The sequence below is a fragment of the Adiantum capillus-veneris genome, chromosome 21, assembly GCF_014529385.1.
Source record: "Adiantum capillus-veneris isolate H3 chromosome 21, ASM1452938v2, whole genome shotgun sequence".
NCBI lineage: Eukaryota > Viridiplantae > Streptophyta > Polypodiopsida > Polypodiales > Pteridaceae > Adiantum > Adiantum capillus-veneris.
The window spans coordinates 113,484,453-113,498,242 of NC_140951.1; the positions used below are offsets into that span (position 1 = coordinate 113,484,453).

General features: G+C 48.4%; 1 protein-coding gene across 1 annotated transcript in view; it reads right to left on the reverse strand.

Annotated features, from left to right (window-relative positions):
* Window positions 1–601: 601 nt before the first annotated feature.
* The window catches only part of LOC147431562 (Mitochondrial import inner membrane translocase subunit Tim17/Tim22/Tim23 family protein), a 65,767-nt gene continuing 52,578 nt past the window's right edge, over window positions 602–13,790 (reverse strand). The window contains exons 2-4 of the mRNA XM_086494120.1: window positions 1,847–2,037; window positions 1,000–1,072; window positions 602–903 (exon numbers count right to left, since the gene is read on the reverse strand). Coding sequence (XP_086350246.1) covers window positions 818–903; window positions 1,000–1,072; window positions 1,847–2,037 — 350 coding nt within the window. The 3' untranslated portion in view covers window positions 602–817. The remainder of the gene's footprint in view (window positions 904–999; window positions 1,073–1,846; window positions 2,038–13,790) is intronic.

The following is a 13,790-nucleotide window of genomic DNA, read 5'->3' on the forward strand; positions in this document are numbered from 1 at the left end:
AAGTAATAGTGATTGATATGTCATGTGTTATCATACCTAAACCACAGCAAATCAATGACCACAAGAAACAACCACTTCCCTTCAGACCAAAAATACACCTACACCTAAAACAATATAGCGAGACAGCTCTTCGATTAATTACAATCCAGAAAAAGAGTGTCAACCTGTTAGGCTCTCACAGCCCCCAAGAGAAAAGGTAGACTCTTCCATACGGGTACTTGGGAGAAGCGATCATCATTTAAGGATTGATATGTGAGGTGGACCGATCACATGGCCCTGCTTTCGAGCCGGGCAGGTATGGCCATGTCATCTTCGAGCTGGCCAAAAAGCTGTATACGGATATGTGCTCTGTCCATGCAAGTTCCTGTTCTTTTCATGAACCATCTTGCTGCTGCATATTGATTTGTGATAGAAGGCTGCCACCCAGGAACCATCTCACTTTCCTCTAAATTACTTGGTCCTCAATTGCATTTGTCTGGGGCCTCACGTGAAACTCTCAGATCTTAATGATGCCAAACATTCAATAGACTTTTAGCTGACAGCGTTTCACGACCAAAACAAGACAACTTAGATCAAAATAATCTCTAAGAACGCGAAAATGTGAGTGAACACTTGCCTCCCAAAATTTATAGAAGTCATAAAATGTAAATCCCTCAGCATAATGATACACTTGTCATAAGAATAGCTGGTGTCAATTCTGTTGATCATTGAAGATGCTTTTTGAATGCAAAGTGCCGTATACAAAAAGGAAAAAATGGTTGGTGTGTTGTGCTAAGTTTGAAGGTTGCTAAACTGTAGGAGATACACACGAAAAAAGTTACTGGTGTCCGGCCAGTACTTTCTCAATCAAAACCGAAAAGGTTGCAAAACCAACACATCCCAGACAAGAAGCCTTTGCACCAGCTGCCCAGCAAGAAAATTATTTAAGACATATAGACAAGAATGAAAGTATCAAACACAAGTGCATGCTAAGTCAAAATTTATGTTGCAAACACACACCTCTTACAGAAATTGCCCCGCCTGTGACACACCCAGCAATTGCAGTGTTTTTCAAGTCATGCTTTGCTCTTGCCTGCAAGGGAAGCAAAACTCAAATCAGATGAAGTCTATAATCAATTAATCATGTTCTGAAAAAAACTCATTTGCTGGAGTGCGTAGAAAGCCCTGGCCAATATCAATACTGTCAACCTTTAGATTTTGCACAAATGAATCTGCTTGTATGAAGAAGCATGCTATTAGAACTCTTATACTTTTGAAGGCCATAGAAAAATTCTACATTCCCACGTTCTGGCTACGGTGTTCCTTCTCTTTGCTGCATAGCTATTTCTTAAATGATGCTGCAAGGAAGCTTTGCATAACAATCCAGAGGTTCAGCAAAACGAAGCATTCATAGATACCGTCCAAAGGAGACAGAATTGAGCAATGTGAGTAAATAGAGGCTCAACGTTTTTCCCTTGTAAGCCTAATATTTTTACTGTTGCAAAACAGTCAGTAAAATAGGGTGTGCTCACATAGAACTCTGTAGCTGACCTTGCCAACCCAGTATTACACATGCCACATCCATAAATGACCCTCCTTTTAACCCTTCTGAAAAATGGGTTATGAACCTCGGAAATAATGAGACAAATGACATTTTAAATAGGTTTTTATTTGCCTCATATGGATGTGATTTGGGTGACTGTTAAACATACTGCATGCATGACCTAGCATGTCGTTTGTATATCCTACTGGGCACCCTAGCACTTCATACGTCTGCAGAAGATGGCCACAATGAAGGCATATATCTGCAAAAATCTTGAGGGACAACAACTGATTTCAGAACTGCAGAAGGCAAAGAGCCACACACCTTTTCCACCATACATTCTGTCGTTGAGAAGATGGCTCCCATCACCGCAAATGCCTTGGCAGTAGAAAGACTTCTGCTTCCTATCTGCTTTGCAGTGAAAATAAATTGTTCTCTTGCTGTCATAATGTCCACATGAGGTGGATTATCTAGTGCTCCTAAAAGCATTCCCATGAAGAGACCCAGCCCACCACCTGCAGGAAACCAAATCTTGATATGATACAGAGAACATAGAACAAAAGTGCAGACAATGTCGATTCTCTCTAAGCGCACATAACAAGAATCACTTCTCAGAGGGATCTGATCAACTCGTGTGGAAAGCAGAAACACCCAAATTCAAAATGATTTAGTAGCAGCATTTCAAACATCCTCAACAGACTAAGCTTTACTGAAGCAGTAAGACATTCATGGAATCATGACGACTGATCAGCTGCAGCAATCAGGTATTAAGCAAAGAGAGAACAATCTCTAAATTAAGTAAAAGGAAGCTTTTTCCTTCAGTCACTAAAAGCTGTAATCTGTCTGTCCCCAAGCGAAAGTAACTCTTTTCTCATGCAAGTGACCTGCAATCTGTGAAAACAACCCGTCAATGATAGAAACACAATCCCAAGAAATTCCTTTTGTGCAATCTAAAGCAAATACCTCTCTAGAGATAGAAAGGGTGACTCTTGGAGGGGGTTTGGACCCCATCTGGTGTTCTCTCTCTCTCTCTCTCTCTCTCTCTCTCTCTCTCTCTCTCTCTCTCTCTCTCTCTCTCTCTCTCTCTCTCTCTCTCTCTCTCTCTCTCCGGAGTATGCCAGTATATGCACCACCTACAGGACAGTCTCCCTTTTCTATTTTGAATGATGACATATGGGAGTTTTCCAGCGATGGTGACATTATCATACTGGGGGATTTCAATGCTAGGACTGCCCATCATCAAACAGTACTCTATGATACTTCAGAGAAGAGTTTATGTCACCTAGAGCCAGAGACAAAGCTGCACTACACATGTCACTGCCCGGTGTACTATGAGATACTAGATCTACGTAGACATAGAGAGAGCTTGCTGAGGACATCACAAGAGAGCCAGTCTCAGAGACAGATCACAGACTTCTTTACACATGCAAGAGGCTCGCGCAGTCATCACACCAGATCTCAGATCCCACCCACACCAAGGCTACGCAGATCGATCGAGCCATTGAGCTAGGCAGATCCAAGCGCCCACAACCACGGGGAGGCTCACATCATCGACGGAGTTGGCAGCAAGATCCAGACTATCCTAGCGAGACGACAAAGTATTGACCATGGAGGATATTGATGAGATTCGACAGCGATCGATGAGGGATCTCATCTGATGATTTGTATCTCATTTGACCATCTATGTTTCAAACCCTCACCCCATCACCCCTCCCCACATATTTCGTTTCAGTTTCAGTTTTTCAGTTCTTTGTACTTTTTTTTTCCCCGAGAAAAAGATCCTTCTATTAGATAATGAAACTGCCCATAGGGCTACAACCTCCTCTACAAGAGAGGACTACAACAATCATGGGGAGACTCTCCCAATGAAAAAACAACATATGTACAATGAGGCTAGATCAGGGGATGGGAGGAGAGAAGAGCCACACAGGTGGACGTAGTGCCATCTGAGCACACCCTGGTCCATAGTGAAAAATGCCCCAGGACACCGAAGTCAAAGGAAAGCCTCTCTGCACTCCCGCATGCGGTCGGAACTGCCCTGGCGTCTCTCGAACTTTCCTCTGAGAGTATGAACTAGCTCAAGCCAAGGATCCCGAACAGTCTCTGCTGGTGGTACAGGCCGCGCCTCGAAGATGCGGAAGCAACAGGCCCGCCAGATGAACCAGAGCGTCAGGCCACTAATGAGCTCCCAACACACCTCTCACTCACTGCACCACTCCTGTGGAGTAAGCTCTGTGGCAGGCTGGAGTGTAGGTGGCCCCTCCTGCATCACTATCATCCTGTTGGTGGATGATAGCTCAAACTAAAGTGCCGGGCCCGTGAGAGTGGACCAAACAGCTGCCCCCCAAGTGTACTGCCGAGCTGTGGAAAGAGCAGGCATCAACCGAAGAACACAAAGCCACACCTGTTGTGCCAAGGGACAGTCCCAAAGACAGTGACGCTGACTCTCCACAAGAAGGTCACAAGCTGTGCATGCGGACGAGAGGCCACTATGCACAAGCCAGCTCCCAACTGCTGTAGCTCTGTGCACGACCAGCCACTAAAACAAAGTGACTCGCCTCGGCAGCCTGGAGTCCCACAACCTCTCCCAAGAACTCAGCTGGGAGACCCTCCTGCCAATGAGGTGTTGCAGCAGGGCGAGTCTCTCTTTGTGCTGCCAGTATGTGACGTCCCAGTCGAAGTGTACTGAAAGAAAGGGATACCGGGGTGGTCTGCAGAAGAGAAGGGGTCCCTCCAAAGCCACTCTCCACGATTCCACTGTATTCGTGCCAGTGGACAGCACTCCCAAGCCCCCAGTCTCCAATGTCCAGTCGCAAGAGCAACTAGGTCAGGATCGATGACACAAGTCCTCCCACAAATGCCCATCACTCGGATCCTCTGAAAACAACACTCTGCCACTGCGGGGCCTCTATTGCAACTCGTTGTAAGCGTCCCTCACCCTGTACCTCGAAAAACAGGGAGGGAACAGTCTTTGAGCAAGCCCGAACAAAGATGAGAACCTCCAGTCGCGTGAAGGCTCCCATCCATCTGGGCGCTGCTGACTCGAGAGGCGTGAGCCACTCAGCTGGTACTGCCTCTGAGATGTCCTGGCACATGCTCTGCACCCCTCTCATGCCCTGTAGCTGAAAGCCCTGTAGCTCCTCTGACAAGCCTGAAAACTGTAACCAGTCACTTAAAGAGCGTGATGGACCCGCTACCATGGAACCCTAGGAAACATGAGGCCGAGTACCAACCAAGTGACCTCTCTGAGTGCTAACCATGGGGTTCCAAACAAGGGGCTGTCGCAGGCGCTCCTCCGTGCAAGTAGGTTGACGCTGCTCCAAGCCTCGCCGCAAGTGCTCCCAAGATCGAAGCAACCCCACAACGAAGCGATCCTCCAGTCTCCTGCTCAAACCACTCTACTCATCTCTGTGAAGATCCATCTGGTCGAAGGTTGCTAGGGACCTCCTGCCTGAGGCACCCTAGCACGAAGCCACTGTAACAAGAACTCCTTCCAGGGCTCCTCACCTGGAAGAAGACTTCGGACGATGAGCTTCCCAAGAAGGGCTTTGCTTTGCTGTGCTGGGTCTATGATCCCAAGCCCTCCCTGTGAACAAGGAAGAATGATGACCTGCCAAGCCACTCTGGCCCGGGCTGTCTGATTGTCTCGCCCTGACCAAAGGAAATTCCTAATCAGCCGCTCTACCTGGCTGATACAAGAACTCGAGAAGATCCAGCAAGAAGTGATGCGATCTATCTGCGATAGATTCACTCCTCCCACTCTGCGGTCCGAACGAGAGGAGGCCAAGCTGTCTGGGGGCCTCACAAAACTAGAGTGTTGCCACACATCCGAGATCCTCAGAGTCATACAAAACCTCTCCCAAGCTGCCAGCTCAACTCCATGCACAGTAGCATGGCTACCACCAATCCTGTCAGAAGGGTCCTCCAACATGTTGAAGTCACCCCCTATGCACCAATGTTCTGCCTGCACAGCAGAGACTCAACAATCTGTGACCAAAACTCTGCTCGTGCACTCGCCACATTGGGCGCATATATGATCAGGAAGCCCACAAGGCAACCCTGAACCTGCATAGTGATTTTTGTTTTGTTTTCGGAGTCGAGTAGGGCACGCCCGGCCGCTCCCCTCATACACCAAAAAAGTATACAAGAAGAATGACCAGCAATATGCACCCAGAAACCGAAGGCAGACGCTTTTGTCACTAGTTTCCTCTGGACTACGAGAGTCCAGAATTATCTACACTCTTAGGGCCATGACTAATCCCTTAAGAGACCCATTTCGCCGACTTGATTTGGGCGTGACAGCGACCAAGTACCTCTGTTCAGAGGCCCAGGTACTGTGGGACTTGCTTCGGTCTTCCCTGCATAGTGATCCACTGAGCCCTGCCTGGCACAATAATCCCTCTGCCCACAATGGCCTGCTGCAAAGAATCCGCAATAGTCATACATACCCCACCCTGGATGTCTCCAGGTCCAAAAGCAGCTGACCAAACAGTATCATATCGTCCACACAAGAGCTGACCACGTCTACTACGGCTCTCACACAGATAATGCTCCTGTATCATAAGGAGATCAATCTCTCCTCCCACAAGGCAGTGCTGAAGCTCCTGACGCAGTCGGCCCAACTGACGCTGAAACTAGGGCCCACCAAGTCACTGCACGTTCCATGAGACGATCCTCATGGGGAGCAAGAGAACAGATGCTGCCGCAGCAGCTAAACGTGCTATCTTCGAGGCTGGCTTGGATGGGGAGTAATCCGCATCCGAGCGTCCTCTAGATAGGCGTGACTGCAACGAGTACCTGGCCCGAGCCCAAGTAGAGCGAGCCGTACGTAAAGCAACCTCCTCTGTCCAAGAGTCCTCATGAATGTATACATAGCATGGCGAGCACTGAGTATCAGCAAAGAGGTGAACCACAATGTGTCTACATCCTGCTGTATCTGGAGGAGTCACCGCAAACTTGGCCAATGGCGAGAGAGTAGCAAGTCTGTAACTCCTAGGTCTCCCATGTGGTGAGAGAACTCTAGGACCTATGTATGCAACCACTCCAACACTGAGTCGAGAGTCCACTCAGTCTGGTCCTTGCCGCAAAGGGGAAAAGAGAAGCCAACCGTTGAGTCCAAGGCCTCTATCCCCCTAGCTGCAAGGAACAGAACATGAACCCTGAAGCAGGCTGCCTCATGGCCTGCTGAGGAGTCGCCGAGAAAACGTGTAAAGTCGTAGTCAAAGAAGTCCCATCGGCGCCGAATGTCGAAGCTCGTCAGACCACGAGGGACTGCTGCAAAGAGAGACGTCTATACCTGTAGAGGTGGTCGTAAGAAAGGTTGCCCCTCTCTCGCCAAGCGACTCGTGGCAAAGGCGTTGCCAAGAGATCTTCTAGCCGCCGGAGATGGCCCTGCCCCCTGGGTCGACTGTGGAACTGGAGCGGGAGGGGGGGGTGTAGGAGCAAGGGGAAGAGAGGGAGAAGAGGGGCGAGGGGGAGCGGCAAAGGTAGAGGGGCGAGGGGAAGCGGCGGCGGGAGCAGAGGTGGAGGAGGATGATGAGGAGGGGGGGAACTCGGGGGGGGGGGGGGGGGGGGCTGTCGAGGGGGAAGCTGAGGTGGGGACTGGAGCAGGGACCTCATCCTGCTCAAGAGGACCGAAGCGGTTCCCCGTGGGAACCCATTGCTGCTAGGCAGGCGCCTGAGGACCACTCTGAATGCGAGGCTGTCGCTGTGGCCCCTGCCGTCGTCGACCACGAACCTATTGCCGTCCCTCCTCCGCTGGAGCCCCAGGCTCAGAGGGTGGCTCTGCATGTGTGCGCTGTGTCTCTGCCTGTGGCTGTTGGCCAGCCCTTGCAGGCTAGGGCTGAGTCTATGGTGTAGGTCGAGGCCCCCTCCGTGGACAGGCCTTCGCAAGATGGCCCATCTGTCGACAAATGAAACAATGCTTCGGGAGGCTCGAATACTCCACGCTCTGTCTAAACCAACCCCCACTCAGCCAAGGCAGAAGAATGACCTTTGGGAGAGTGTGAGTGTCCCTAACCAGAACGCGAACTGAAAGAATGCCGGCCGCCTTGGCAGCTACTGAGGCTGCCGTGCGAGGTGTCTCCAGGACAGTCCCAATCGCTCAGCCTATCCTGGAGAAGAGTGGTAGGTACTCCCTCCGTAAACCAAGAAAGCACACGGAGATGGGGAAGTCTGCCTCCTCTACCAGAACATCTGAAGCACGGTCAAAACCATGTCTCCACTGTCGAAAGTGGGCTCGAGCTGCTCGGATGGTTAATGGACTCATGGCGATGACCTTGGACGCCATCTCAAAAGTCGTGAACTCGATCCACGCCCACCTCTGCAAGAAGGCGGGCGTGGAGAAGGTCACGCAGCTCTTCTCTGCTGGGTCTGGTGCCGAGAATCTTGCAAATGACGGAAGTCGCCTACAAACGATCCACCTCTACGGCTAGGCTCGCTTGCTCTGTCGGAGTAAGAGCAAGTCGAATGGTGGGCTCAGCGGAGTCGGGCGAGGGGACTTCATCAGAGTCCCTCTGTGGCGGAGCTTGAGCCTCCATCTATGTCTGCTGCTGTGTTGGAGAAGAAACGGAAAGAAATTTTCTCTGCAAAAGAGTCCCAACGAGCACTGTCCAGAAACTAGCACTTGTCAGAGCCAATCACAAGAAAACTTCGGCACGAGAGTGGCAGAGAACGAAGCTAACGGGCGGGCGGGCGGGGGGGCTGGAAATGGCAAAGGGTGGGGTAGCGGGCTGGCAGCGGAAGCGAGGGGATGGCGGGCAACGAGCGGGCGGACGGGCAAGTGGCTGAGGGGCGGACAGGGAGGGCAGCGCAAGGCAAGAGGAGGGCGGGAGACAGTGCGCGCGCAGCAGAGGATGTTGGCGGCGCAAGGGCGGCGAGGAGCTAGCAATGGCGGGAGGGGGGGCGACAGGTGCTGGCGAGGGAGAGAGGGCGAGTGGCAGCAAACAGCGAGCCCGTAATAGTATGCACCAATGCCGTTTAGACTTACCAATGCTCCAGCTACTTTCAACCGAATGAGGGAGCTAGCGATGGCGGGAGGGGGGGCGACAGGTGCTGGCGAGGGAGGGAGGGCGAGCGGCAGCAAACAGCGAGCCCGTAATAGTATGCACCAATGCCTTTTAGACTTACCAATGCTCCAGCTACTTTCAACCAAATGATAACCAAATGATGGATCGGTTCTTTGTACTTTTTGTACTCATACACTATCAAATTCACCAATTGTAGCTTTTGATCTCATAGGTCACTTTGGCCCCTTGAAGACATTAATACAACATCATTTCATCTTCTCCTCTCTCTCTCTCTCTCTCTCTCTCTCTCCTCTCTCTCTCTCTCTCTCTCTCTCTCTCTCTCTCTCCTCTCTCTCTCTCTCTCTAAGAACGTTCATTCACAATACTTTGGGTTTAGGGGGATACTAGGATGTAGGGATCCAAAAAATGAAGTGGTGAGCCTATTTATATCTTTTTAACTAGAGTTCTCACCAATTGTGCATTGTACCAGTTACTATGGTAATTGTCTCTAGGAATTACCAAACTAGTTTGCATGCTAAGCACTTGTTCTCACCATCTATAGTTGTTGTGATCGCTCTCAAAAATTGTGACAGCTCAGTCTCAACAACCTTCACTTTTTAGGTATTGGGCTCTAACTCTATCTTTGTGGCCTTCTTGATAGATTTTGCACTAACAACTTGTTAGAGTCCGCTACAACATTTCTCGCTTTTCACTTTTTGCTTTTGCTTGCACTCTTGTTATTGCTTCAATGGTGTTTTTGTCTCTAAGTCTGAACCACTTGAAGAGGGAAAGACTCCACAATGTTCATTGCCATGTTTCTCCTTTGTCTCGCTTCTGAGGGCAATCGGGTACACTGAGTTTACATTCCATATTCATCACAATATCCACCATCACTCTTTTTCACCTTGAGGAGTTGGCCACCCCGGGCTACATCATTAGGTTGTCAATAATCTCTAATAAATAGTCTCCCATGGACACTTGAAACAAGGTTTGAGAGTTCTCTATTGGCTCTGGTTGTTGAGCATATGGTGTCTGGGATATGTGTTTGGTTTAGCCTCCTATGATCTAGCTATGAGCATCAATGTTCCTTGACTCAGAGTAAATCCTTCACTCTTGTGAGAAGAGCCCATTATTGACTGAGGATTACTAGAGGATGAAAAAATCCTCCTCTCATAAGACTCCATGATCCTTGTATGGGATGAATTCACATGCATGGTGGAGCTTTCTGGAGTCTCAAGTACGTAGCTTCTCCTCTGGAAATAACATTAAGTTGGTAGGGTTAGGTTTAAAACCGAGGCCCCCTTTGGGCCACTCAACCAAAATCTGCAAGTTGTTTGGGTTTAGGTTTCTAAACCCTAACCTCCAAGTGTTCTCTTGCCAAAATCTCCAAGTTTGGACATGCCATGTCATCAGTTTGCGACATAAGTATATCGTCGATCCTGGGTATTGGAAACACGTTCTTGATGGTGATTTTATTGAGAGCTTTGTAGTCAATGCACATTCTCAATGATCTTTCTTTCTTTAACACTAAAAGGTAATATACCTAGATGAATCCAGGATAAGCCCAGATTATATAACCATCAACTCCATCATGCATAGTATTAAATAAATACCACAACATCCCCACTAGCGTCGTCAGAAGCTAAGATGATGTGCTCGGATGAATTAGATCCTTTTCAAGAAGTTCTTTCACTTCATTCATAATTTCTTCATTTTGGGCTCTGCTTACTCTATAAGCTGGTTGGTACAATGGAAGCTAAGATGATGTGCTCGGCTGAATTAGACCCTTTTCAGGAAGTTCTTTCGCTTCATTCATGATTTCTTCATTTTGGGCTCTGCTTACTCTATAAGGTGGTCGATACAATGGCGGACTGTCGGGAATCAAATCAAAAGTGTGATCTTCAAGTCTCTCAAGAGGTAGCTCACCCCCAGAGAAACACTTGGCTTGAGCTTGCAAACATTCTTATCATTCTTTTTCCAAGTCTGACAAATTTGACTTCTTATTTTCATCGACTTCATTCAAGGGGATCGAGTAAACAAAGAGACTAGATTTCATTAATTTGGAAATGGCCGAGGCCCCAATACAAGTGGGACAGACTCGCTCTTTAATTTTACATCTAGAATGATATCCTTGCCTTTGTCATTCTTCAATGTGGCCTTCCTGTCAACAGATCTCCTCGTCGTCAACCTCCTACCACGTACCGCCACCGAATGGGCACGAGAACAAACTGCAAGTGTAGTACCTGCAAGTAGGGGCTCAACACGGAGGAGAAGGGGAGCGTTGGAGAGAGAGAGAGAGAGCGAGAGAGAGAGAGAGAGAGAGAGAGAAGAGAGATGTAGCCCAAACGTTGGAAGCTCTGCTCGCTGATCACAACATGCCATACAGTACAAGAGAGGGGCGAGAGGTCTGCATACATAGCGAAACTATAAGTTTGCCCTACTCAACCCAATAAACCAATGATCCCAAAAATGGCTAAAAATGCTAATAAATGTATAAACTCATTGGACATGACCTGCAACACACATTTAGTAGCACAAGTGCAGAGCATTGGAGACTCTGACCCCTAGGAACAGAGGTCTTGCCTCATGCTAGCATATCAGGTGGGTAACACCATGGAGTGCACCGCCAAGAAAAGGTATGTCTACCTCAGATACGGGCGGGCACAGTCACAAAACAGCCCTCACTCCCTAATCTACTCCTAGAGCCACCCCCAGACAGGAATTTCAACTCTAAACCCCCTCTCCGCTACTGGACCGGAAACAAGTTTAAGGGAGCCAGCATGAGAGGATAATGTCGCCTATGGAAGAGGTTTGGTGAAGATATCACGTGGCTATTTGATGTTAGATTATACTCTAGTCGAATAGGGTCATCCTTGGTCTTCTCACAAACAAAATGGTATTGTATCTCTGTATGCTTGGTCCGAGCATGAAACACTGAGTTCCTCGCAATGGTTATACAACTCTCATTGTCAATGTACATCGTGGTCGTCTCCTAGGGAAAACCTCTTTGAAAGTAGCCTCCTAACCACATTGACTCACATGTAGCACTGCAAACAGTCCTATCCTCTATCTCTATGGAAGATAAGGCAATTGTAGGTTGTTTCTTATTGCTCCCAAGCCAAAAGAAAAGGTGACATCTGTAGTCGACCATCGTCCGCCCTTGGAGGGGGGCTTTGGGCCCCATCTGGTGTCGTCTCTCCTCTCTCTCTCTCTCTCTCTCTCTCTCTCTCTCTCTCTCTCTCTCTCTCTCTCTTCTCTCTCTCTCTCTCTAGCACTCTCATGCACTTTGCACTCACAGTTTCCACTCTTTGTTTTGGTCATTGCACATTCTCTCTCTAAGTAAGGAAGGCTCTCCCTTCCACTAAGTAAAAGGAACCTTGAGCACTCACTGATTACTCATCTTGAGCCATACACTATCATTCACTTCCACTGCACATTACATTGATATCAAAGCTCTTTGGCAGTGTTCGGTATCATCACTCAAGGAAAGAATCACGAATTTCTTTTTGCTTGTTGTGATCCCACGTAACCCAAGACCACTTGGACGTGTCGATCCCTAATCTATGTTTTTGAAGAGTGGCAAGTAACCCAAGAAAGAAGGGCTTGTCCAGCCTCCCCTCGTTCCTCCTTTTGAGTCATTGAGAGAGAACCTTGCACTCTTCGTGAGGTGGGAAAAAGAAACCTTGGTGTGAGTGCAAGGCCGCCAAGGGGTGCACCCGTAGGAAGGAGTTGAGCTTGGGTAAGAGAAAAGCCTTCTTAAACACAAGTTGCAAGCCAAGAACCCCGAGTACTCAAGAACCTTAAGAACCCCGAGTACCCAAGTACTCAAGAATCCAAGAGCCCCAAGTACCCAAGACCTCATTGCATGGTCATCACCCAAAGCGGAATGGATACTTGCGTGGAGGTGATGAGAGTGGAGTTGGAGAAGAAGAAGTTTCTACACCAGGAAGATAGTTCCCCGATCCTCCCCCATCCCCATCTACACCACGGATTGCACCGCACCCTATGGAGGCTTTGGTCAAGTCGATGATGGAGATGATGTTACAACAAGAGGCGAAACACGCCACCATGGACCGTGAAGAAAGAAGGGCAGCTATGGAGCTCGAGCGTGAGCAAACACGTGAGGCTCAACGCATAGCGGCCGATGAAAAGCGAGCGGCTATGGAGTTAGAGCGAGAGACGAAGAGCGCATGCAGGAATTGGTCCTACAGGTACTCTCCACGAAGAACGAGCCACTCAAGGAGGCCAGCGAGTCATCACGTAGCACAGGTAGAGGCGACGACTCCAACAATCCAGCCACTGAGAAGTTGACGCTTAGTAAGTATGATGGTAAGATGGATGCTTCTGTGACTCATTCTTGGTTGTATCAATTTAATGCTTACTTTGCGGCTAACAAGAAAACAAGCAACACTAAAGTTTTGATTATTGCCATGTATCTAGCAAGCGATGCCATTAATTGGTATCAAGCTTGGCAGAGTCACAATTGGCTGAGCATCTTGAGCATGCCCACGAAGGCGTACCCCTCTCTCTCAATTGGGGCAACTTCCAAGACAAGCTCAAGGCTCGCTTCATGCCGCCAAAGTACCTTGATCGGTTAAAAGAAGATTGGTGTGGTCTTAGGAAAATGGCACTCCAGTTATGTCTTTTTCTAACCGTATTTTGCAGATAGGCATTCAATTGCGCAAGTCAAATGACAAATGCAAAGAGGCTTTCCTTTTCGGGTTAGACAACTACATCAAGTTTGATGCATGCGAGGATCACAATCACTGAAAATCGATTGTGGCATACCATAGTACTTGAACACATTCTACATGAACAAACGTGCCATCTGATCACATTTTATCTTCTTCCTGATAGGGATAAAATGGGCTTGCTTGTTGAACCTGCAAATAATGGTCCATATACCATCATTCCCTATTGGTGTTCTTGGAAGATCAAAGATAAAATCCATAGCAATGCTTTCCCATGGCTTATCCGGATTCGGCAGTGGCTCTAACAACCCTGGTGCTTTTTGCCTGTCAAACTTGACCTTTTGTCAAATAACGCATGCTCGCACAAAGGCATCCACATCTCTCCTCAAAGTAGGCCAATAAAAGAATGCCTCTACCGCTTTCACTATCGCATCAATCCCACGATGCCCTGCAGACGGTGAGACATGACTTTCTACCATGACCGTATGTCGCAATGGCCTAGTAACACAAAGTTTGCCGTGCATCATCATAAAACCGTCTCTGAGGAGGTAGTGTTCATGACGTTGCGTA